This window comes from Hemiscyllium ocellatum, unplaced genomic scaffold, assembly GCF_020745735.1.
Source record: "Hemiscyllium ocellatum isolate sHemOce1 unplaced genomic scaffold, sHemOce1.pat.X.cur. scaffold_124_pat_ctg1, whole genome shotgun sequence".
NCBI classification, from domain to species: domain Eukaryota; kingdom Metazoa; phylum Chordata; class Chondrichthyes; order Orectolobiformes; family Hemiscylliidae; genus Hemiscyllium; species Hemiscyllium ocellatum.
In genome coordinates, this window is record NW_026867720.1 from 1746898 (window position 1) to 1773504 (window position 26607).

General features: G+C 42.2%; 1 protein-coding gene across 1 annotated transcript in view; it reads left to right on the top strand.

Annotated features, from left to right (window-relative positions):
- LOC132809457 (uncharacterized) overlaps positions 1-26231 on the top strand; it is a 52481-nt gene extending 26250 nt beyond the window's left edge. Inside the window, exon 3 of the mRNA XM_060822574.1 lies at positions 26120-26231. Coding sequence (XP_060678557.1) covers positions 26120-26206 — 87 coding nt within the window. The 3' untranslated portion in view covers positions 26207-26231. The remainder of the gene's footprint in view (positions 1-26119) is intronic.
- The last annotated feature ends 376 nt before the right edge of the window (positions 26232-26607 follow it).

Genomic DNA, 26607 nt, shown 5'->3' on the forward strand with positions numbered 1-26607 from the left:
ACAATACTCAAGGTCCAATTCTTAACTAGTCCATTAACCTGCCCAGCAGAAAGTGAAGACTGCAGATGCTGGAGATCAGTGCTTAAAAAATATGTTGCTGGAAAAGCGCAGCAGGTCAGGCAGAATCAAATGAGCAGGAGAATCGCCGTTTCGAGCATAAGCCCTTCTTCAGGAATCTGCCCAAAACATCGATTCTCCTGCTCCTTTGATGCTGCCTGACCTGTTGCGCTTTTCCAGCAACACATTTTTAAGCATTAACCTGTCCAGTCACATTCAGGGATGTGTGGAGAAGCACAATCTGAGCTTCCCAGTGTGCTGCCATTCATTGAGTCCTCCACTGCCTGGTTCCTTCTCCCAATGTGCATCACCTCATATTTATCAGGGTTACATTCTATCTGTTATTGATCTGCCCATCTGACCATTTCATCTTCATCTTCCTGTAACTTAAGGCCTTCCTGCTCAATGCGAACCAACCTTTATGTCAAACGTACACTTACTTATCACACCTCCCTGCCCCTCCACCTAGCCCCCTCCACATTCAAATTTGTTTTTGTTATGAATAACACAAACAATAAGGGACACGTCACTGATCCCTGTGGTACACCAGGGGACACTGGTCTCCAGTCACACAAACAGCCTTCTCTCACTACCCTCTGCCTCCTGCCACTAAGACAATTTTCGTTGTAACTTGTCAAGTTATCATTTATATTGCGAGATTTTACATTATTTTTCAGTTTCCCAGCTGGAAATTTGTCAAAGGCTTTCCTACAAAGCTAACCAATCGACCTCCTCAAACTAATTCAATCAAATTCATTACATGTCACTTCCTTCTGATAAAGTCATGATGGTTATCCCTGATCAGACCTTGCGACGCTGATTGGAGTTCAATTTTCTCCTTCCCTATTTTGTCCAGTAGTTTCCTTAACAGTGACCTAATACTCGCTCGTCTATTGTTCCCTGGTCTATCTCTCCCACCCGAACTGTGAAGTGGAATCGTGTTAGCAGTTCTCCAGTTCTCTGGCACCTCCCCTATCGTCAGATTCTAATTAAAATATTCAGTCAGAGTCTTTCCTCCATTCACCCCAACAGCAGCCTGTGATACTACTCATTCAGACATGGAGATAGGTCCAAATTTATACAGAACAAAGCCTCAAATCCTTTCTCGTATTTTACATCAATCTGTTCAAGAGTTTTCCCATCCATCTCCTTGAATTCTGTACTTGTCTTCTCTGTCTCTAAAGTAAAATAGATGTGAAGGTCTCATGTAACAATCCATCAATGTTCTCCAGCTTGACACACAGATTGCCCCTTTGGTTTCTAATGGACACTACCTGTTTGCTGATTATTCTGCTCTACTTGTCCGTGTAGAATATCGTGGGATTCTCCCAGATCTCACCTACTTGTACTTCTCCATGTCCCTGTTATTCAGTCCCCTCTATGTTTCTAAGTTTCACCGCAACAACCTCTCATATTTCAAAACTCGAGATCACAGGGTGAGTTTCCACATCAGAAAATCTTGCCGTTTTAGGGATGAATCTGCATAATACCTTTTGCAGTTCCTCTGTAGTCAATATCTTATTTCTTAGATTGTGACTCCGAACAATACAAAATACTTTCATGAACACTCGATACAACTGGTGCATGACGTCTTCTATATTCCAATTACAATCACCTGAACGTAAAACTAATTTTTTCTTTGCTATTTTCATCTGTTCTTCCTAATACCTCTCGCTTTAACTTTTCTGATGAGCTTACTTTGTGAGTTTTTAAAAAGAAATCTCATGAATATTCAACTCTACGTTATCCATTGGTTCTTCATTGCCTATATCCACAAGAATCATCTTCAAACCATTCCAAAAAAAAATGTTTGCCACTTCTGGTTTTCCTTTCATCGGTATATTCTCACCCTCCCAAGTTATGTTATTACCTTCTACATATGTAGTCGCATGTTCTTTGTAATCGAGTCCAGCAGACACCCGACTGCGGATGACAAGATAAGTGCTCTGTAGTTCACCCCTCTCCATCTTCATCCTTTCTTAAACTGTTGGATAATATTTGTAACCTTTGCCTTATACAGATTGGCTAAATGCCTTTCGGGAATGTGTCGGAAGATAAAGTAAAAATCCGCAATGCAATCAACATGTCTATTGCTGCTTCCTCATAAATCATTTATGAAGTACATCTGGTCTGTCAGATTTATAAATATTCAATCCAGCTTCCTTTTCAAAGATGACCTCAACATTGATAAGAATAATCTTAGACTTTACTTACACAAGTCCCATGGTCACTTGGTATTTCTGGAAGAATTTCTGGACATTCTCCCAATGATGATAGATGCAAATAAACTGTTTCTTTTCCCTGAGATTTCTCTGTTCTCTGCAATAAACTATCCTGAACGCACACCAACTGTTCCACATTTGACCTTGTTTTTATTTTTTTTTCATACCTTGATAAATGCTTTTTAGCAGTTTTTATGTTTTTCTTTCGTTTGCATGTTTTTTCTCTTTTCGATTTTCTTCTCAGTTTCTTGGTCATCCTTTGCTGGGTCCTATATTTCTCTGAATCCACTGGATTACTACAACTTGGCATTTTTGTAAGCTGCTTCCTTTCATCAAATAGGTAAGTGTAGGTGGGGTTGAAAGTGATACTCGGAGAGGGGGGTGGACCAGATTGATAGGAAGGAAGGTGGACGCATAGGAATGGACAAAAGGGCGATGCTGACTTGGAGGGTTGGAGTGGGATAGGGTGGGATTAGGGGAAAAGGGGACATCCACTATGATCCCCTGTGTTTGGAGGGTCCCAAGGCAGAAGAGGAGGCTTTCTTCCTGCAGGCTTCTGGTGGCTCGGGTTTGGCGATGGAGCAGGTGCAGGACCCTCATGTCCTTGGCAGAGTGGGAAGGGGAGTTAAAGTGCTCAACCACAAGGCGATGGAATTGTTCAATGAGGCTGTCCCAGAGATGTTCTCTGAAATGTTCCACAAGTTGACCTTCTGCCTCGCCAATGTAGAGAAGAACACATTGGATTCAATGGATGCAGTTGATGAGGCGGTCTGTCTCCCTTCATCACCTATCACTTTCCACCCTACCTTCATCTACCTACCACAATCCCTGCTAACCTCTCCCCTACCTCACCCCCTTCTCATTTATCCCTCAGCCCCCTTGGCTCATAAGCTTCATTCCTGATGAAGGGCTTATGCCCGAAACATCGATTTATCTGCTCTTAGTATGCTGCCTGACTGTGCTTTTCCATCCCCACACTCTTTGCCTCTGATCTCCAGCATCTGTAGTCCCCACTTCCACCTCACACCTTGATGGCTTGCATGATTCAAATTTATAACAGTTACTTCAAATAAAACAAAAACTGTCGTGTACTGACACAGCATAAAAGAAAACCAGTACATTGTGATCACTGTTCCCAAAATGTCCTTTCCAGCAAATTTTTCAATTAGCTCTTCTGATCACTCAACACCAATTCCTAAATCACCTGATATCGAGCTCAGTGCTGAACATAATGCTCATGTAAACCATCTCACACGTGGTCTTGAAATCCATTTTTCCCAGCATTAGCATTCAATTGGGTTAACACAGTTTAGATATAACTTAAACAGTACATTATCACTGCAGTACCCAAAAATGTGTATATCTCATTTCCTGTTTTATAGCATGTCCAACATTTGTATTGCAGCTTTCACTTTGATATATAACTCCCATCAATGTTTGCTCCTCCTTGCTGTTTTTTTTTAATCTCCACCTTACTAGATTCTGTGGAATCTGAGCGATGTGGGCTCTGGGGAGATTGATGGTAGAGATCATCTCGTCACATCATTTATGATCTTCTCAACTTTAATTACTCCAGATCTCCCGTTATGCTGATGGAGTAGAGAAGGACAATGATCTTCCAACAATGCTCTGTATCCCCCCAGAGAGCTGAGACTGCTCTAACCTGGGTGGGAACCTTACAACCGGCCGGTAAAGTGTTGCTGCTGCTGTACAGGCTCATGGTGAGATCACATCCAGAGTAGTCTGTACAGATTTAATCTCTTCAATGAAGAAAGGATGTTGTTATATTGGAAGCAGCTCAGAGATGGTTCCCTCAACTGGTTCCTGCAATGAAGGTGCTGGCTTATAACGAAAGAATGATCAGGTTGACCCAGTAGTCATTGGAGTTTACAAAAATTAAAGATGAACTTATTTGAACATAAATGGCAGAAGGAGTGAACAAGTGAAGTGAATTACACAGATAGTGGAAGAATCCGTTCCGTTCTCCAGCCTGTTACACAGGAACAACAGGAGGATATTCAGGCCTTCGACCCTGTTACACCAAAACAGGACGAGGCTATTCAGCCCCTGGAGCCTGATATACATTTAGAGAAGGAGGCCAATCAGCCCCTCGAGCCTATAACAGTAGGCCATGCTGCACCAGTATCCTGTTAAACAGCAACAGGATCAGTCCATTCAGCCTCCTCAAGTCTGTAACATAGGAACTGGAAGAGGTCACACAGTGACTGGAGATTGTTACACTGGGATAACAGGAGGCCATTCAGACCCACCGAGCCTATTGCAAGGGAATTGGATAAGGATTAAAAACTATCTGACACTTCTGTCATGAGAAAGGAAGAGGCAATTTAGACAAGTGTCTGTTGTGTGGGAACAAGAGAAGACCAATCAATCCCTCGGTCCCATCTCCGGAATACATGAGGAGACCGTTCAGTATTTCCACCTGTTATGAGAAGTATGAGAAGACCCATCAGCCCCTCAAAATGTTACACAGCAACAGTAAGATTCCATAATCTCCCAATCCTCTAAAGCATCAACAGGAGGATGTCATTCTGGCCTTGGAGATGGCAACATGGGAACACCAGAAAGACGTCAGCCCATCGAGTGTGTACACCAGCAGGATGATGAGTCCATTCAGCCACACGTGGCTCTTACACAGCATTTGGATCAAATCTCTTAAAAACGTGTGCCTTTTAAACAGGAATTCAAAGAAAACGTAAAGCTTTTCGAAAGGGAAGAACTTGTAATAATGGTATACATTAGGGACGAAAGTGTAACAATAAACTATTGTAATTTAAGGCAAATTGTTAGAGTCCATTGTTCAGGACATTTGCAAAGTTAAACCACAATCCATCAGAGTCAACATGGTTTTACGAAGGCTAAACCGTGTCTGAATTGTTTGCTTGAGTTATTTGAAGATATCACAAACAAGGTGGATCGTGGGAATCCTGGAGATGGAACATATCTGGCCTTCCTGAAGGCATCGGATGTGTCGCTTCTCCAAAGAGTAATGGTAAGATCAGACAACATGGGTTTAGGAGTAATTTATTAGCTTGGATGGAGGATTGGTGAACCAACAAAATGGAGTCAGATGGAATAAATATATAATTTTCTTTTGGCAAATGCAATTTGTGGGGTGACATTGATTTCAGGACTCATGCCTCAACCATTTGCGATCGATGGAATGACTGTACTCTGTTGATGGGATCGAAAATACGATGCCACATTTTCAGGTGACACTAACATCGGTGGGAAATTACTTCGGAATGATGGTGCAAGAGATTTTAAATCTATATGGATAGGTTGGGTGAATGGGCCAACATTTAGCAAGGTAAATTAAAGTGAAGAAATATGGGGCTTTTAGGGTGTATGTTTGCTCGCTGTTCTGTGGGTTTGATATCCAGACATTTCGTTACCTGGCGAGGTAACATCATCAGTGGCGACCTCCAGGTGAAGCGAAGCTGTTGTCTCCTGCTTTCTATTTATATCTTTCTCCTGGATGGGGTTCCTGGGGTTTGTGGTGATGTCATTTCCTGTTCGTTTTCTGAGAGATTGATAGATGGCATCTAAGTCTATATGTTTGTTTCTGGCGTTGTGTTTTGAGTGCCACCACAAAGAAAAGCCACCATTTCGACTGGGACAACACATCTATCCTGGGACAGGCTAAGCAAAGACATGCCAGAGAATTCCAAGAGGCCTGGCACTCCAACCACAACGACATAAACAAACACATAGATCTAGATGCCATCTATCAACGCCTCAGAAAACGAACCGGAAATGACATCACCACAAACCCCAGGAACCCCATCCAGGAGAAAGATATAAATAGAAAGCAGGAGACAACAGCTTTGCTTCACTTGGAGGTCGCCACCATTGATGTTATCTAGCCAGGTAATGAAACGTCTGGATATCAAACCTACAGCTCAGCGAGCAAACCAACATCCTAAATCTCAACCTGAGCTACAAACCTTCACAAACCTTGCAAAAACCATGGGCGCAGCACGCTACAACTTGCCCGTAGATGGGAAAGGAATGCCATCCGAGAGAGTTCCACTCGCGAACAACTGTACTTCCTGCATGAATGTTTAAGAAAACAACTACTGCCAATATGTCTGCAATATAAACTCCGATAAAAACACCTCAAGCCAAAAGTTTAACAGAACAAAACGGCCACAGAATGCTCCGAGAATTAATCAATGACGCCCACCACAGACTCTGAAAATACAAACGGGAAATTGCGCGCCAAAAGCCGTTATTCAAACAAGCAACAAACCAAGTATAGTCAGACGTGATAGAACAAGCCATCAACACCAAACACCGACAAAGACAGATAAAGAAAAATCGGGACGTGAAGAAAAAACTGGACAAACTCACAAAAAAAACACAAAACCGCTAACACAGGGGCATGGATAAAGAACTTATCAGACCGGACCCTATCAGACACAGAAAAAGCGCTACTAGTCAAAGGATTAAATTTCAATTACCGAGACGCTGACAAGAAGGAATTACTAGCGGCATTAGATACCACATTGAAGGGCAACAATCTCATGGTAGAAACACAACAAACGATCAGACAGACAGTTGCACCTATTCTCAGCCGAAAGAGGGAAGGAAACAAACTGACCACACAAGAAAATAAAGCCCTAGAAAACCTCAAAAAAGACAAAGACATCATTATATTACCTGAAGACAAAGGTCGCTCACAGTCATCCTGAACAGAAGGGACGACAGAGAAAAATCTAATGCACTACTCGCAGGCACCAACACCTACCAACAGGTGGCGCTTGACCTGACCACACAACTAGGAAACAAAATTACTTATCTCCTAAGAAAATTACACAATTCCGGACAATTAACCAAGACAGAATTCCAGAAAATGAAACCCGATGGGACCAATACCCCACATTTCTTCGGACTACCAAGAATCCATAAACCAGGAGCCCCCCTCAGACCCATAGTCGCACTACCCAGAACACCAATTTACAGACTAGCCAAAGAACTACACGCAAGACTAAAATACCTAGTAGAAGAGTCACAACACTCCATCCACTCCACCCAGGAAGTCCTAAAAATCATCAAAAACGCCAACATAGAGGAAGACGAAGCAATGATCTCATTCGACATAACAGCACTGTTCACCTCCTTTAACATCGACCTGGCAACGGAAACACTTACCACACTTTTAGAAGAGACCATCCCACACACACCAACCACCATCAATCACATTACCAACGAAAACATCATGAAGCTAATGGACCTGTGCCTCACCACCCACTTCACCTTCAAAAACATAGTCTACAAGCAAACCAACGACACACCCATGGGATCTCCACTTTATCAGGATTCATAGTCGAAGCGGTAATGCAAGGACTAGAAACAGCCCTACCAATCATCAAACCAAATATCTGGGTTCGCTATGTAGATGACACTTTTGGCATCACAAAATGAAACAAGATAGAAGAGACATTTAACATCATCAACAACACTCTCACAGGCATAAAGGTCACCAAGGAGGAAGAAACCGACAACAAACTCGCATTCCTGGACGTCACAGTCGAAAGAAAGGGCAATGGAAAACTACAAACCTGCATATAGAGAAAACTGACAAACACTGACCAAATACTTAACTACACCAGCAATCATCCCTACACACACAAACGAAGCTGTATCAGGACACTATTCCAACGTGCCACCACACACTGTCGCTCAGACGAGATACGCAAAACAGCGGAGAACCATCTATACGACATATTCAAGATGAACGGATTCTCAACAAATACAGTGCGCAGATTCCTCAAGGACAAACCACGACAATCAGACCAAACACAGCCAGAAACCCTAACCACCTTACCATACATCAAAGAAGTTTCAGAAATGACAGCCAGACTACTGAGTCTCCTCGGAATCCTCGTAGCACACAAACCCACCAACACTCTAAAACAAAAACTAACAAACTTAAAAGACACAGTACAACCCATGGGCAAAACCAATGACATCTACAAAATTCCATACAAGGACTGCCACAAACACTACGTAGGACAAACAGGAAGAAAGTTAACCACCAGGATACACGAACAGCAGCTAGCCACAAAAAGACACGACCCTCTCTCACTCATAGCCCTACACACGGATGAAAAAATCCACCATTTTGACTGGGACAAAACATCTATCCTGGGACAGGCTAAGCAAAGGCATGCCAGAGAATTCCTAGAGGCCTGGCACTCCAACCACAACGCCATAAACAACACATAAATCTAGATGCCATCAATCAACTCCTCAGAAAACGAACCGGAAATGACATCACCACAAACCCCAGAAACCACATCCAGGAGAAAGATATAAATAGAAAGCAGGAGACAACAGTTTCGCTTCATTTGGAGGTCGCCACTGATGATGTTGCCTAGCCAGGTAAGGAAACGTCTGGATATCAAAACTACAGCTCAAGGAGCAAACATACACCCCAAATCTCAACTTGAGCTACAAATCTTCACAAACTTCGAGAAAACAAAATGGTGCTATTCAAGTTGGCCAGTATTAATGGAGAGACAAATTATTATCTAAATGGCGAGAAAGTTCAAAGTGCTTAGATGCAGAGGGATCTGGATGTCTGCTTGCATATCACAGAAAACCTGCATACAGGTACTGCAAGTAATGAGAAATGCAAGCATAATTTCAGTGTTTACTTAAAAAAGGATAGAGTAGGGAGTGTTGGTGTAGCTATGCAAGGCATTTGTGAGGCTGCAACTGGAGTACAGTTTGGGTGTCCTGCAGAATGAGGTATTTCCATTGGAGGCAGTTCAGAAGAGCTTCATTAGATTGATTCCATATTTGAAGTGCTTGTCTTATGACGGGAAATTGAGCAGTTTAGGCTTATACGCTCGAGTTTATAAGAATGAAAGGAAATGTCATTGAGTTCTTTAAAATTCGAAAAGTGATTGAAAGTGTAGATGTGGGTGGATTTTTTTTCATGTGGCGCAATCTACAACAAGAGACTAGAGTGTTAGGATGGAGAGATGGCACGAAAAGGGAACAGAGGCTGAGTTGACATCAGCCTCATCGAGCGGTTGGATTCCTCACAGATGCTCATTGCTCTTATTCAACTCTTCAACTGTGTTGTATAGGAATGAGGGAGGATTGGGTATCATACAGGAAGCAGGCACTCAGGATAAATCAGTTAAAGAGAACGTAACCAGTCGCACCACACAGTGACCAGCGCTGGGTTTTCAACTATTTACAGTCTATATTAATGATCAGGAAGATGGAACAGATATACAGATGCTGCGGTTGGTGATGTCGCTGTGATAAGCAAGAGATTAAATTATGAAGAGAGGGTGGAGAGTCTGCAAATAGATTCAGAGAGGTAAAGACAATAGATAATAGTTTGTCAGGTGGAATCTAACATGATATAAACTGTCATTTCATTTACAGAAATAATGGAAGGCAATATGTTACTGAAATGGAGAGGGATTACAGGACTTAGTAAAACTGTGTACTGGGAGGTTCACTCTGACCCGTTCAGAAATGGCAGGGTTGGCTCCATCCCTGTTTGTCAGCTCCCAGACACTCCAAGTGACCCCATTGCTCTGCGTACACATGGAATACTTTGATGTGGTTGATTGATGGTGGGGATGGTGTTTTGAAACCTGCATCAAGAGGATGTCCTTTATCCAAGATATATTCATTTCTTCCCACGTGGAGACCCGATGACGATGAAAATGGCTGACTGCTTCTGAATGAAGAGGCCATGACTGCTACCAGGACAGTTAGTATTCACCAACATGATATACTGTGCATGCGTTACATTAATAGAGAGAGAAATCCTCTCCCCATTGACATGGGTACTTTGCAGATGCGCTTTACACCATCAGAAATCCCACTACATTGGATATACCCGGAAGCTCCCTGCTGTGGGAGAAACAATGTATTTACCTCATCCACCATATATATCCTCCATCACCAAATGGTGACATTGATGTTGAGATATTGTGAAATGATGGATGTGTCACCTTTTCCAGCCTGGAATGTTCTGGTCATAGAAGCTGTATGAGAAACAGTAACCCTAACAGCCACTGCCAGCACCATCCTCCCCCTGGAGTGAAACTGCAGGTCGTGTTGAAGGAGGTGGAGGTGATGCATTCTATGACCAGCTCCTTGTTCAGTCAGTGTCCCCTCACACTCTGCTCCTGGGTTAAGTGAAGCTTGGGAAGCTGTACCTGGAAAAACCAATGTGGATACAGCAGATCCCTTTCCCCACACACACTCACTACGTGGTTTCAGAGTTCCCCTCTCTGCAGCCTCTGTTCCATTTGTTGTTCATGTAACAGACGCAGATGCTGCATCCAGAGTTGGGTCACCAAATCCTCAGGTCTCCCTGCATGTCTGAGGCAGCTCACAGCACATCCTTCAGCAAACCATCCCCAGTCCCTGCACTTAATTTTCAATTACAGGATTCACCACAAATCCCTTGGCTACAAGTGTTGTAGACCAGTCCACATCTCCCCAAAATATTTTAAGAAGGCCGCTTAGACTCAAACCTTTCCTTATTTTGAATATAGATGGGAGGTGTGCGTTCCAGATATGTTGTGACTGGTCAAACCACTCAACATTAAGCAAAATATAATCTATTCAAATACTTTAGTTAAAATAAAATCAAAGAAAAGAATATTTTGGGAGAGCTTATATGTTGGAACACTTACACAAACAATAGATACCGTACCTTCTTGGTTTACACTGCTTTGCTTTGTATATTCAAATGCAGATCCTTACAGCAGTTTGCCAATCCCGGAGGTCATAACATCAACAGAGATCTCAGAGGGAAAAGCAGCTGGGGATCATTTATTGAAACTTCCAACCATTCTGGTATCTCCAACAGCTTCTGAATGCTGCAGCTAAAAACAAAACGAGAAACCCTGGTCTGGGAGAGCTGGCCACTGCCCTTCCATTGTTACCACCGTTTTAATAAAACCTAAAATCTCAATTATTTCCTAAACTGTTTTCAGACAGCAGTTCTGCATCTCTGCCTTTATAACCTCTCTTCAAAAAAAAACACAAGGGAAAATAAACGTTTTACAATGATAGTATCTTCACAACTCATTCTTTAATAAAATAATCCATCAATATACAAATGTGGATTCATTTTAGACGTCCTAATCTTCCTCTATTAGTAGACGGAAATGCATATGTATTACATTGACTCTGAGCATACAAATGTTCACAACTATTCCGATTTCAGTCATTTTACTCCTGCCACAGAATGCCTTTGTCTTTCTCCATCCAAGTCTCCACAAGGTGTCAAAATTTAGGTTTTCTCGCCCTGTCACGTGTGTAGTTTCAAATTGAATGGTAGCAACAATAAGCTCAATCGAAACAGGAGCCAACTCAGCCTCTCGAACCTGTTCCAGAGGGGCAGGAAGTGTTCATTTAACTTTCAAATCTGTTACACATAAATATTAGTTTCAAACTAGTTGTGGAATAGGAACGCCCTGATGTAAACATTAAAGTTCCTACTTTGAATAAGGTCAATTTTGAAAGTGTTAGGTGAGCCCTGTGAAAGGTTGATTAGCATACCCTAATTGCAGGTAAAGGGATGGTTGGAAAATGCAAGGCGATTACAACTTGGTGTTAGAGAGTCCAGAGCCATCGTGTTCCTATTAGTGAGATGGGCAAGGCTGGTGGGTGCAGGGAGTGCAGGATGGCTAGATATATTGATGCTCTGGTCAAGATATGGAAGGAGGCATATGTCAGGTAAACAGAGCTGAGATCAAGTGAGTCCCGAGAGGGGTATCAGGGAAGTAAGTGTATAGTCAATGGGGACCTCCAGGCAGAAAAATATGGACATGAGATGGCTTTAGAAATAGGGTTAACGAGGCATTGATGCAACTCTACACTTCCTTTAATGGCAAAATAATAACTAGGGAGAGAATAGGGCACATTACAGGTCAGTAAAGCTACCTATGTGCGTAACCATAGGAGATGGAAGGGTTACTAAACAAGTATTTCTCCTCAGTATTTAAGGTAGAGGAGCTTACAACAGTGAGAGAAGGAAGAAATATATAGTGATATCTTGAATAGTATCTATATTACAAGGAGATATCGGACATTTTAAAACATACAAAGGTGAACAAATCCCTGTGACCTGATCAGTTGTATCCCAGAAGTTTGTGGGAAGCTCGGAAAGAGATTGCTCAGCATTTTGCTGATATATCTGTATTGTTGATTTACACTGGTGAGGCGTCAAAAGACTGGAGGGCTGCTAACATAGTGTCATTATTTAAGAAAGTAAGGAAATACAGCTAACTATAGATTGGTGAGCCTGACGTCAATGGTGACTAAATTGTTGGCGGTGGGCGCGGTGTGGGGGGGTGGTTGATTGAAAGGATGTATATGCATTTGGAAAGACAAGGACTGAAGAGATCTTCGTACATTGGAGATCACGTCTCACTGACTTGGTGGAAGTTTTTGAGGAATTGAAGAAGATGATTGATGACGTCAGGACAGTGGATGTTATCTTTATGCAATTCAGTAAGAAAACCAAAATGTTCTACATGGTAGACTAGTTATCAAGGTTAGACTGCCGGGAATCCTGGAGAGCTCGTCATTTAGGCCCAATTTTTTCTTGAATATTGGAGATAGGGCGTGACAGCGGACATTTGTTCATTGAACTTTGAGACCTGTGACTAGTGGCGTGCCACAAAGATCAATAGTGAGTCTTTTGTTGCTTATGCAAATCATTTGTACTTGAGTAAGTGAAGTATGGTCAGTAAGTTTGTAGATAATTCCAATTTTGGTGGTAATTTCGACAGTGAAGAATAATGTCTCAGAATATAATGAGACGTTGATTAGGTGAGCTGAGGAGTGGCAGATGGAGTTTATTTTAGATAAATGTGAGGTGTTGCATTTTGGCAAGAAATATGAGAGTAAGAAATATAGGTAGGGTCCTGTTGAAAGTCGCCAATCAAGGATAACTCCACAGAAATTATGGAATTCCTACAGTGAGGAAACAAGCTAATTTACCCATCTAGGCCACACCGATCCTCTCAACAGTATCCCGCTGGACAAACCCCTACCCTATCCCGCTGAGCCTGCATTTCCCATGGCTAATCCACCTCGCCCACACATCCCAGGGTACCATGCACAATTTAGGATGGTCAATCTACCCTTACCTGGATATCTTTATACTGTCAGAGGAAAACATAGTACCCGGAGGAAACTCACACAGACACGGACAGAATGTACAAACACCACACAGTCAATCATTCATGGATGGAATTAAACCCAGATCGCTGTCCTGTGAGGCACCTTGTGGTGCAGGTTCTCAGTTCCTTGAAAGTGCCGTCACAGGTAGACAACATAGTGAAGAAGCCACTTGTTGATCTTCCCTTTATTGGTGTGTGCTTTGACTCTAAGCATTTGCATGACGTGTTGGATCTGTACAGGATATTTGGCCACTTTTGTAATATTGCCTTTAATTCTGGGCTCCCTGCTGTCGGAAAGATGTTGTCAAACTTGAAAGGATGCAAAAGAGATTTGAAAGAATGTTACAGGTGTTGGAGGGTGAGAATTACAGGGAGTGTGTGAATAGGTTGGGAATATTTTCAAATGTTATTGCTGAGTGGGGACCTTAAAGAGGTTTATAAAATCATGAGGGGCATAGATAAGGTAAGCAGTCAATGTCTTTTCCCTGGATAGACGAGTCCAAATATAGAAGAAAAAGGTTTAAGATGAGAGGGGGACGATTTAAAAAGGGACATGAGGGACAACATTTTACATAGAGACTGCTGTATGTGTGGATTGAACAGCCAAAAGAGGTGGTAGAGGCAGGTACAGTTACACCATTAAAAAGGCATTTGGATGGATACACGCATGGGAAGTGTTTAGAGGGAGATGGGCCAACTGCTGGCAAGGGGGACGAGATTAATTTAGGATAGTTGGTCGGTATGGATAATCAGACCGAAGGATCTTTTTCTGTGCTGTACATCTCTGAGAGTCTATTGACAATTAAGTGTTTAACATTGGAACAGAAGGTGGTTATTCAGCTTCTGAATTCTGTCAGTCAGCTTGTTTGCTCAATTACTGACAGTCAAATACAAAAATGCATCATTCAGATTTTGATGGCGTTTTACAGAAACAGGCTTTTAGTCAAGAAAAGCTGTAAACAATGTGAAGAGGCCATTCCACAGAAGCAGCAGTTAAGCACAGAGCTATTGGAGCCTGGTACTCTGGAGCAGGAGGAGGACATCTACTTTCACAAAACTTTGCTTAGGAGGAAGTCGCCCAGCTGCTGAAACCTGGTACACGGAGACAGGAGGCAGTCACTCAACTCTTCGAGACTGTGACAAAGGAGCAGGAGGCAGTCACTCAACCGTTCGAGACTGGGACAAAGGACTAGGAGGCAGTCACTCAACTGTTCGAGACTGGGACAAAGGAACAGTCATTTACACAGATCCCCATTAGACCATTGTTTACAATAGGGTTGCTCAACCTCACTAACCTCCACATCCAGCTTACCGTCTACCTTCATCACCGCCTTCTCTGTCAACTTCCCTCTCTAATTGCTAACTTTTTAAGTTGACACTCTCTGCTTTTCTTCTGTCCTTTTCTCTCGTTCTTCTTCATTTCCCTTTCTTTTATTTCTACTTTTCATCATAATTCAAACTGTTTCAATTCCTTCTCATTTTCAAGGTGCCTCATTTGAAATTGAATTCTAGCCATTTCCAAAGAGTCTGATGGCGTTTCCACCAAATGCAATTGCCGAGCTATCGCTGTAATTATCTCACATTTCCTCACAGACAAACACAACCCCAACTCCAGCTTGTCTGTCAATTCCTACAGTTTTGCCTTCATTACCATTTGTAAAACCCCCAACTTCACTTTTCCACACCCAGAGAACTCTTGGTGACTGAATCTTTATACAAAAAATACCAACCGAATTCAACATCGGGAAAAAAGACACGAGCAACTACCATACGCGACCTTTGAACCCAATAGTCTCCTGGTGCATTCTCTCCAGTGTCGGCATGAGCTTATTCTGGATGCTTTGGTATCCTCCCACAATCCAAAGATGTGCATGTCAGGTGTATTGGCTATGATAAATTGTTCATAGTTTTCAGGGATGTGTGGGTTAGGTGCCTTAGTCGGGGTAGATGTGTAACAATAGGGTAAAGGAATGGGTCTGGGTAGGTTACTCCTCGTAGGGTCGGTGTGGACATGTTGGGTCGAATGGCCTGTTTGCATACTGTATGGATTGTAATTGTAAACCCAATTTGTTATTATCGACTTAGAACCAGACAAGAGACCCCAGTTTGCTATAGACCAACCAGACCGCCTCAAACTATTTTAAGAAGGTAGCTTGGATGCCAATCTTTCCTTATTTTAATGGTAGATGTGAAGTGGGAGTTCCAGATGTGATGCTACTAGTCCAACCACTCACCATTAAGTAAAACGCAATATATTTAAACACTCTAATGAAAATCCAGACAAAATGAGGAGGAATTTAGAATAACTTAACTATTGGAAATCTTAACCGAATAATGGATGCAGTACCTTCTACAAATGAACTATTCCAATAAACTAACATCACCTAAACACAACTCTTGGTAAAAAGGAACCTTCAGACATGTGTTCTTGCATACGGTTCTCCAATCCAGGAGGAAACAGCATCAAGTGCGGTTCCAGAGAGAATAGCAGCTCGGGATAATTTACTAAAACTTCTGGGACCCCAAGCACCTGGTGATTGTTGTAGCTACAATAAAAAAAAACCTAGAAAGCCTGGTCTGTGCCAGCTGGCCATTGTTACTACAATTTATTTTAAAAAACCCTAAAAGCCCCGTAATTTATTTACTTGAGCCGTTTTCAGTAGGCAGTTTGGCCTTTAAGATCTCTTACTAAAATAAAAAGGATAAAATAACCTTTTATTAAAAAAAGTGGCATCATTATCAGGCAATTTAGATACCTGGTCCTTTACTCAGTGGGCTTCCTCGTGTTACTGATCGCAAGATCACCAGAGAGGGACAGCCACAGGTACTGACCAAGTTACAAGGATGTTTCTCATAACTTCTGAAACAAGCCTATCCATGGACCATCATATGGGACATACCAGGAAGTGAACAACCGCTTATCACACCCCATTTCATTATTTCTGAGCAACACAATGCCAGCCCTCGATACTCTAGGGAGCCAAAACCCAAGGCCAGGGAAAGATACAAAGGGACAGAGAGATTCACATTAAAGACTGAAATAGACAGTTAATTAACTGAAAAGATGTTGTGGAAATATGGGGGAAAAGTCAGGGCAGTGGGACTAACTGGAGAAGTGAGATCTTCGTGAGTAAAATTACAAGAATGAGAACATTCAATAAAGGCATTGCCAGATTAGCTGAAATGGTTTGTTACATCAAATTCTGAATCTGCTTCAAAGAACACCACAAACAACATTAACTGGGACAAGATGACAGCCCCGTATGGAGAGCTGTGCAGATCATGCTCGCGTGTTGCTCAGTAAATTGCACTATCTGCCAGTATGAGAGTATTGCAAACTTTACTATCATATGCTAACTATATTCACATCAGGTTACTGCCTACAGTGGGAAGGTTTGCTCTCTCTGCTTGTGTGTGTGTGTTCATCAGAGAGAGAGAGAGAGAGAGAGAGAGTGCATGTGTGCCCGTAATTGACGTGGTTAAATGAGAAACTCATTGTCTGAGAAAGAATGCACATGAAGAAAACAATTTTAAATACGAACAACTGGCAGGCTTTTTGTTAATCAACAGAGAGAACGAGAGAAGTTTCATGGACAGATAAGGTAAAGTGTTTGAGAATGTTAAAATAAAGGCATTGCCAGACACAACAGCAATATACGTCAGCGTGCATGAATGACAGATGGATGGGAGTTTGGTGTGAGTCTGAATCAGATTTGTTTGGGCAGGTTTGAAGCCGGGAGCATCAGCAGCAGATTCTTGCCTTCATTAAGACTGTATTTCATATCTCAAGATTCAAACAGCAGATGGAATAAACCAGTGAGACATATTCTGGAGTGATGAGTATTTCAAGTTAGAAATGGTCAAGGAATGGTGTCAAGAATCAGCTCAGTGTCAAAGGGATCTCCCACATTTGTGACGTGTCTGCTTCTGCTGCAGATATTGTCCAGGGATGGGATGGAAACAGTAGAGGGAAGTGGAGTTTGTAACCAGAACAGTAGACAATGGCCTCCATGCTCTTAACAGCAAAGGCAATGATATAATGAATTGTGGTTCTTCCCTGAAACAGAATAGGTCAACATAGAGACCCGGAATAACACTGCCAGAGCAGAGAGCGAGACAGTAATTGAACACCTTCATTGATGTCAGTTAGTAGTGGTCTGTAAAGTGAATATCTGGATTGAAAGATTCCACTGGAACAATAATTTTGGCAAGAAGTGTAGACTATATGAAATAACAGTAATACAGTCATAACTGGTTTATAGAAAACAAAATCTGGACAGTGACACTCACCAGGAACACCAACGATAGCCAGGAAGGGATAATAGAAGTATTTAAAAATGAGAAGAGCGAAATAGATCCGCCATGATAATGACAACCAATCAACTGCAGAAAGATACCAAACATAATATGATAAGCTCCTGTCTATTGTTGAAATATTCCTCTCTAATGTTCTCAGATTATGATCCATTGTTGGAATATTCCAGTCTAATGTTCCCAGATTCTGATCCATTGTTTGAATATTCCAGTCTAATGTTCTCAAACTCTGATCCATTGTTGGAACATTCCCGTCTAATGTTCTCTCCTAAGAGTCTGATCTCTCCTCCCCCACTCTCTGGATCTGCTGATCCCCAGCAGTGCTGTCGGTGATGCTCCCGCTCATGTTGTGGGTTGACACATTGTACGGAGGCTATTTATCATTAAAAGATGGAAACTCTCCACTGTGATAATTAGAATCCATGGAGGTTGGCATTAATCACAGTCACTGAACAAACAGACTCAGTTAACAAGTTCCATACATCACTTTTCATTTATTGGTTTTGGATGGAATAGTTGAAGGTTGCTGAGGGATGGACCATAAATCTTTCAATCTTTTTAATCTTTTTTTTTCCTTGTATATGAGAATATTAACAGAACACTGCAGCAGTCTATATATGTCCCACTCTGTTTATGAAAGGAGGCGGTTATAAATAAAAACAGATCGGCTGCATAATAAGAAGTCGGGTGGGCAAGTTTCTAGATACCTGAACACAAAGTGCGGTACTTATTGACCAGTGTGAGGCTACTCATGGTTTTAATGCCCTGTTATCAAATCCTGTCATAACTTTGAGACAGTGCATTGACACTGCTACTCAGGAACTGGCCAAAACAATTCTGTTCCAATGGGCCTTACAGAGGGATAAGAGAAAGCCATTTAGCCCATATTAGTCTGTTGCTACTTGAAAAAGGTGGAAAACTGGAATATTGGCGCATTTTGCCAACAGAATCATTCAAAACAAAGAGATGTGTCACTGCAGCTGTATGAGGTGTTACTGAGAGGGCACCTGGAGTACATTGTGTTCTCTGTGTTTCTGTAACTGAGAATGGTTGGACCACCATTAAATACAGTTTACCGGCAGTGCGTAATCCACGGGTTGCTGTGTCATTTGATGTCTCGGGTCTGTTACACAGGGACAGGAGGATGCCATGAAGTCTCTTGAGTCTATTTCAGAGGGACCTGAGGAGGTCATTCAGCCTCTCCAGTCTATTACAGAGGGACAGGAGGAGCCTATTCAGCCTCTCGAACCTGTTCCAGAGGGGCAGGAAGTGTTTATTTAACTTTCAAATCTGTTACACATAAATATTAGTTTCAAACTAGTTGTGGAATAGAAACGACCTGATGTAAACATTAAAGTTCCTACTTTGAATAAGGTCAATTTTGAAAGTGTTAGGTGAGCCCTGTGAAAGGTTAATTAGGATACCCTATTCGCAGGTAAAGGGATGGTTGGAAAATGCAAGGCGATTACAACTTGGTGTCAGAGAGTCCAGAACCATCGTGTTCCTATCAGTGAGATGGGCAAGGCTGGTGGGTGCAGGGAGTGCTGGATGGCTAGATATATTGATGCTCTGGTCAAGGTAAGGAAGGAGGCATATGTCAGGTAAACAGAGCTGAGATCAAGTGAGTCCCGAGAGGGGTATCAGGGAAGTAAGTGTATAGTCAATGGGGAACTCCAGCCAGAAAAATATGGACATGAGATGGCTTTAGAAATAGGGTTAACGAGGCATTGAAGCAACAGTACACGTCTTTTAATGGCAAAATATTAACTAGGGAGAGAATAGGGCACCTTACAGGTCAGTAAGGCTACCTATGTGCGTAACCATAGGAGATGGGAGGGTCACTAAACAAGTATTTCTCCTCAGTATTTGATGTAGAGGAGATTACAACAGTGAGAGAAGGAAGAAATATATAGTGATATCTTGAATAGTATCTATATTACAAGGAGATATCGGACATTTTAAAACATACAAAGGTGAACAAATCCCTGGGATCTGATCAGTTGTATCCCAGAAGTTTGTGGGAAGCTCGGAAAGAGTTTGTTCACCCTTTTGCTGATATATCTGTATTATTGATTTACACTGGTGAGGTGTCAAAAGACTGGTGGGCTGCTAACATAGTGTCATTATTTAAGAAAGTAAGGAAAATACAGCTAACTTTAGATTGGTGAGCCTGACGTGAATGGTGACTAAATTGTTGGCGGTGGGGGCGGGGGGGCGGTGTTGAGGGAAAAGATGTATATGCATTTGGAAAGACAAGGACTGAAGAGAGCTTTGTACATTTGAGACCACGTCTCACTGACTGGGTGGAATTTTTTGAGGAAGTGAAGAAGATGATTGATGACGGCAGGACAGTGGATGTTATCTTTATGCAATTCAGTAAGAAAACCAAAATGTTCTACATGGTAGACTAGTTATCAAGGTTAGACTGCCGGGAATCCTGGAGAGCTCGTCATTTAGGCCCAACTTTTTCTTGAATATTGGAGATAGTGCATGACCGTGGACATTTGTTCATTGAATTTGGAGACCTGTGACTAGTGGCGTGCCACAAAGATCAATAGTGAGTCTTTTGTTGCTTATGCAAATCATTTGTACTTGAGTAAGTGAAGTATGGTCAGTAAGTTTGTAGATAATTCCAAATTTGGTGGTAACGTCGACAGTAAAGAATAATGTCTCAGAATATAATGAGACGTTGATTAGGTGAGCCGAGGAGTGGCAGATGGAGTTTATTTTAGATAAATGTGAGGTGTTGCATTTTGGCAAGAAATATCAGAGGATGAAATATAGGTAGGGTCCTGTTGAAAGTTGCCAATCAAGGATAACTCCATAGAAATTATGGAATCCCTACAGTGAGGAAACAGGCTATTCTACCCATCGAGTCCACACCGATCCTCTCAACAGTATCCCACTGGACAAACCCCTATCCTATTCCTCTGAGCCAGCATTTCCCATGGCTAAGCCACCTCGCCCACACATCCCAGGCTACCATGCACAATTTAGGATGGTCAATCTACCCTTACCTGGATATCTTTATACTGTCAGAGGAAAACATATTACCCAGAGGAAACTCACACAGACACGGGGAAAATGTACAAACACCACACAGTCAGTCATTCACGGATGGAATTAAACCCAGATCGCTGTCCTGTGAGGCACCTTATGGTGCAGGTTTTCAGTTCCTTGAAAGTGCCGTCATAGGAAGACAACATAGTGAAGAAGGCACTTGGTGATCTTCCCTTTATTGGTGTGTGCTTTGACTCTAAGCATTTGCATGACGTGTTGGATCTGTACAGGATATTTGGCCACTTTTGTAATATTGCCTTTAATTCTGGGCTCCCTGCTGTCGGGGAGATGTTGTCAACATTGAAAGGGTGCAGAATAGTTTTAAAAGAATGCTGCAGGTGTAGGAGGGTTAGAGTTACAGGGAGAGTTGAATAGGCTGGGGCTATTTTCAAGTATTGAGGCTGAGGGGTGACGTTAAAGTGGTTTATAAAATCATGAGGGTCATAGATAAGGTAAACAGTCAATGTCTTTTCCCAGGATAGACGAGTCCAAATATAGATGACAAAGGTTTAAGGTGAGAGGAGAAAGATTTAAAAAGGGACGCTAAAACAACATTTTCACACAGACACTTCTGTGTGTACGGATTGAACAGCCAAAAGAGGTAGTGGGGGCAGGTACAGTTACACCTTTTAAAAAGGATTTGGATGGATACATGCATGGGAAGTGTTTAGAGGGAGATGGGCCAACTGCTGGCAAGGGGGAACGAGATTAATTTAGGATATTTGGTCTGTATGGATGACCAGACCGCAGGATCTTTTTCTGTGCTGTACATCTCTGAGAGTCTATTGACCCTTGAGTGTTTAACATGGGAACAGAAGGTGATTATTCCGCTTCTGAATACTGTCAGTCAGCTTGTTTGCTCAATTAATGACAGTCAAATACAAAAATAAATCATTCAGATTTTGATGGTGTTTTACAGAAACAGGAGAAAGGCTTTTACTCAAGAAAAACGGTAAAGAATGTGAAGAGGCTTCAGTCCCTCAACTCCATTCCACAGAAGCAGCAGTTGAGCACAGACCTATTGGAGCCTGTTACTGTGGAGCAGGAGGAGGACATCTACTTTCACACAACATCGATTAGGGACACAGGAACAGGAGGCAGTGACTCAACATGCTCGAGACTGGGACACAGGAACAGGAGGCAGTCATTCAACTGCTCGTGAATGGGACACAGGAAAAGGAGACAGTCATTCAACTCCGTGAGACTGGGACACAGGAACAGGACGGGGACACAGAAAGAGGAGGCAGTCATTCAACTGCTCGAGGCTGGGACACAGGGTCCAAACACAAGATTGAAAACAAAAAATAAAGGTATTGCCAGATGTTTAGCTCTCTCACATTCGCAATCCAACTCACATAACCACTCCATCCATTATACTTTCAGGATGGAGCATTGAGTAGATCCGACTACCGTACTGCTGAATGCAACCCAGCAATACCCAGAATGGAACTCTGTGCAGCCCACACCAATGCTTGATCTATTATCATGGGCTAAATGTCCAGCGTGGGGTGCTGTGCAGACTGCACTTGTTCGTTCTTATCACAATCCAGGCATGTAGCATTGTTCGGTAACACTGTATTAGGTCGCTGCCCAGTGTGGGGAAACTTGCAGCCAAATGTTGGAAGTGACAGAATGTGCAGCTCCAATCCATTTACAGCTCCATATCTCCACTATGCCTGCGATGGAGAAACGTCAATGGAAACAGTTTAAGGTGAGTATCACATCAGTATTTAAAGTTGAAATAACTGAGATAATATCCAAAGATGTTTCGTGAATGGTACGAAGTCGTTAGAGGGGGATGGTAATGTTATAGCGGTTGCAATATAAGCCTCCAAATTAACAATGGGAATTAAGGAAGAAATATACAGGGAGACTGGGGAGACTTGCAGGAGAAACAGGATTGTTATAATAGGTGATTTCAATTTTCCGAACATAGACTGGGACTTCCAGATGGTTAAGAACTTAAATGGAACGTAATTTGTTAAGTGTGTTCAGGAAAGTTTCCACAATCAATATATAGAATAACCTACTTGGGAAGGAACAAATTCGACCTACTGTTGGGAAATAGGGCAGGATAGGTGGAGATAAAGTGGGGGAGCATTTTGGGAAAAGTGGTTAGAGTTGTATTAATTTTAAAATAGTTATGGGAGGGTCAACATTGATCCACAGATTCAACTTTTAAATTTTGGCAAGGCGTATGTTGTTGGAATTAGACAGGGGATTGCAGGGGATGATTGGAGTTGTTTGTTTCGAGGCAAAAGGATTTTGAGCAAGTGGGAGGGTTTTAAAAGTGAGATAGCTCGAGTTCAAGGTTTCCATTTTCCTGTGAGGGTGAAGGCAATGTGAGACTGGAAGAGAGAACCCTGGATGTCAAGAGATATTGAGGCTCTGACCAGAAAAAAAGGAGGCGTGGCTCAGGTTCAGGCAGCTCGGATCAAGGGAATCCCTGGAGGTATACAAGGGATAGAGGAGTTTACTGAAGAAGGAAATCAGCAAGGTGAAAGGGGGTATGGGATAGCCTTGGCTGAGAAATTTAGAGTGAATCCAAATTCAGTATAGTAAAGATAAAGAACAACTAGGGAGAGAATAGGATGCTTTAAAATACAAAATAGGCATGCATGTGTAAAACCTCAAGAGATTGGTGAGTTCCTCAATTTCCCCTCTGTGTTTACCATGAAGAAAGACATGAAGACCTGTGACCCTTAGGAGGTTAGTTGTCAAATCTTGGTACTGTCCATATCACAGTAGAGTTTCTGTTGGACATATTAGAGACAAATCTCTTGGTCCTGACCAGATACATCCAAGAGGACTGCAAGAGGCTAGAGATAAAGCTTACGGGCCAAGATACCGGAAGTCTGGGCGGTAGCAAACGTTGTGACTTATTCAAGAATGGCTGCAAAGAAAAGCCCAGGAAAGATAGACCAGTAAGCTTCACACCTGTTTTCGCTAAACCACTTGAGAATCTTCTGAAAGATAAAATGTGCATGCATTTGGAAATACAGAGTTTGACTTGGAGCAGTCAGCATGGTTTTGTGCGTGGCAGATCCTGTCTTACAAATTTTGTAAGAGGTTTTTGAGGAAGTGACCAGGGGCGTTGACGAGCGCAGGGTGGTAGACATCTTCTATTTGGATTTCAGCAAGACCTTTGATAAGGACCCACATAGTAGGCCGCTCTAGAAGGTTAGATCGCATGAAATCCAAGGTGAACTGGCAAATTAGCGACACACTTGGCTTGACGTTATGAAGCAAACGGCTATGGTGAAGGTATGCTTGTCGGACTGGAAGCCTGTGACAATTGGAATACCTCAGGGGTCGGTCCTGGGCCCATTGCTGTTTGTTATCTATATCAATGATTTGGACCAGAGTGCACAATGCAAGGTTAGTATGTGTGCAGATGACACTAAAATTAGAGACATCGTTTATAGCGAGGAACGTTATCAGAAATTGCAGCAGTACGTTGACCAGCTGGGAAAGTGGGACGGAATTAGCAAATGGAGTTTAATATAGATAAGTGTGACGTCTTGCATTTTGGAAAGTCAAATCCAGGTAGGAGTTTAATGATGAATGAGAGGGACTTAAGGAGTGTAGTGGAACAAAAGGACATTGGAGATCAGGTGCATGGTTATCTGAAATTTGAGTCACAGATACACAGGACAGTGAAGAAGGCTGTTGGCACACTGGCCTTCCTCAGGGCATTGAGTATAGAAGTTGGAACGTTATGTTGCAGTTGTACAGAATGTTGGTAAGGCTGCAGTTGGAGTATTGTGTTCAGTTTTGTTCACCTTGCTCTAGAAAGGATATTATTGAACAAAAAAGAATGTAGAAGGAATTTACAAAGATGTTTCTTGGCCTAAAGGGTTGAGTTATAGGGAGAATTTGGACAGGTTAGAACTTATTTCTTTACAGCGTAGGGAACTGAGAGGGTTCTTATAGAAGCATAGATTTTATCAAATCATGAGAGACGTGCTCAGGGGTGAATACTTCAATTTTTTGCAAGGTTGGGGAATCGAAGACGAGAGGACATCTGTTCATGTTTGGAGAGGAAAAAAATAAACAGGAACCTGAGGGTCATCTTTTTTACGCAGAGTGTGGTACCCACATGGACTGAGCTGCCAGGGGAAGTGATTGAAGTGGGTACAATAACAACATTGAAAAGGCATTTGGACAAATACACAGATAGGAAAGGATTAGGTGGATACAGAGCAAGGGCAGGGAAATGGCAGATTGGCAGATTAGGGACAATTACACATGGTTTGTTGACGGAGCATGGCGGGTGTATTAGATGGGCGAGGACAGAGGGAGAACATTCTCTTCCCAGAAGGAGCCACAGCACTAGACCCACCAAGCATGGTCTGAGTTCACCGCCCAGCTCAGTGCAGTATTTGAGGTCTGAAGAAATGTCCAGTAATACAGGACAAGCATCAATAACCTTCCCTGCTCTGTCAGGATGAGTGTCACCGTATTCTCTCTGCTCCCTCACATCACTGTATATCTGTGATCACAGCTACCCCTGAAAAAGGCTCATGGTCCCCCACTCTCACAACTGCATGCAACGCTTACTCTCCCTCTCTATCTCTCGCCTTTGCAAAACATCCCACACAGTTATAGAATATTCTGGCGAATGCCGATTATGGAATGTTCCAGATAATGTTCCAAATGATTCCCAGTTTCAGGAAAATGGCAGTGTCCCAGTGTGTAACACATAAGAGGAAGGAGTAGAGAAGTACGTTTTTCAAATCACACACAATTCAAACCATGCTGAGGCCATTCAGCCCTTTAAACGTGGTCTAGCATTTAATAAGGTCCCCGCTGAACTGATGGTCTTCTCAGCTCCATGTTACAGGAACTTTCAACCATTCAACCCCCTGGGTCCTGTCCATGGCCAGACAGCACTCGGGCACTTTTATCCTGGGTTTTTTGAAGCGCCTGTTTGAGGGCATTTCCCATGGTTACGGATACCTAACAATATATTCCATCATTTTATACTTGCATGCAACGGTCAGCATGCTGTACACAGACCGAACAAAAATATACACTTATTTTATGTTTATAGATATCCAATCACACTTAGTAATTCTGGTTATGTCACTTGACTCACCTTAATGATATTAAACCAAAAAGAGCTTCTAAACACGTCTTGTTATAAAATACAATTTCGAGCAGAGAACGTTTTTACCCTCAGCCTTTATCTTGACCGATATCTGAATTGTACAACCTTCCTTGTTATGAATGTTTCTCTTACCCTTTGTCTGTGATTTTTTCTCTCTGTAACAGCTACATAATTCTCCCACTCAGTTGGCTGGACGGCTGGTTTGTGATGTAGAGGGAGGCCAACAGCGCAGGTTCAGTTCCTCACACTGACAGAGGTTACCATGAACGGGACGCTCTCTCACCCTCACCCCATCACCCGAGATGAGGTGACCCTCAGGATAAACCACCATGAGTGGTCTCTCTAATGAGTTTCCTCTGGGAGACTATTCTATCAATGTTAGCATTTTAAATTAAAAATATTTTTATTGATAAAGAAATTTTTAATATTATAATAAACCAATAACAACACAACTCAAATAACTGAAAAAAATTCCAATTGCATGTACATACAAAACAAGTTAAAACACTACACAGACAGAAGAAAAAACAAAACTAAATAATAAATAATGAATAAATAATACAGCTCAGCATAACATAAAGATAGCTCTCGTTCATCAAGAGCATTAGCTGATGCATACTTTTATGTTCATAGTTTTTCGTCTCTGGATATT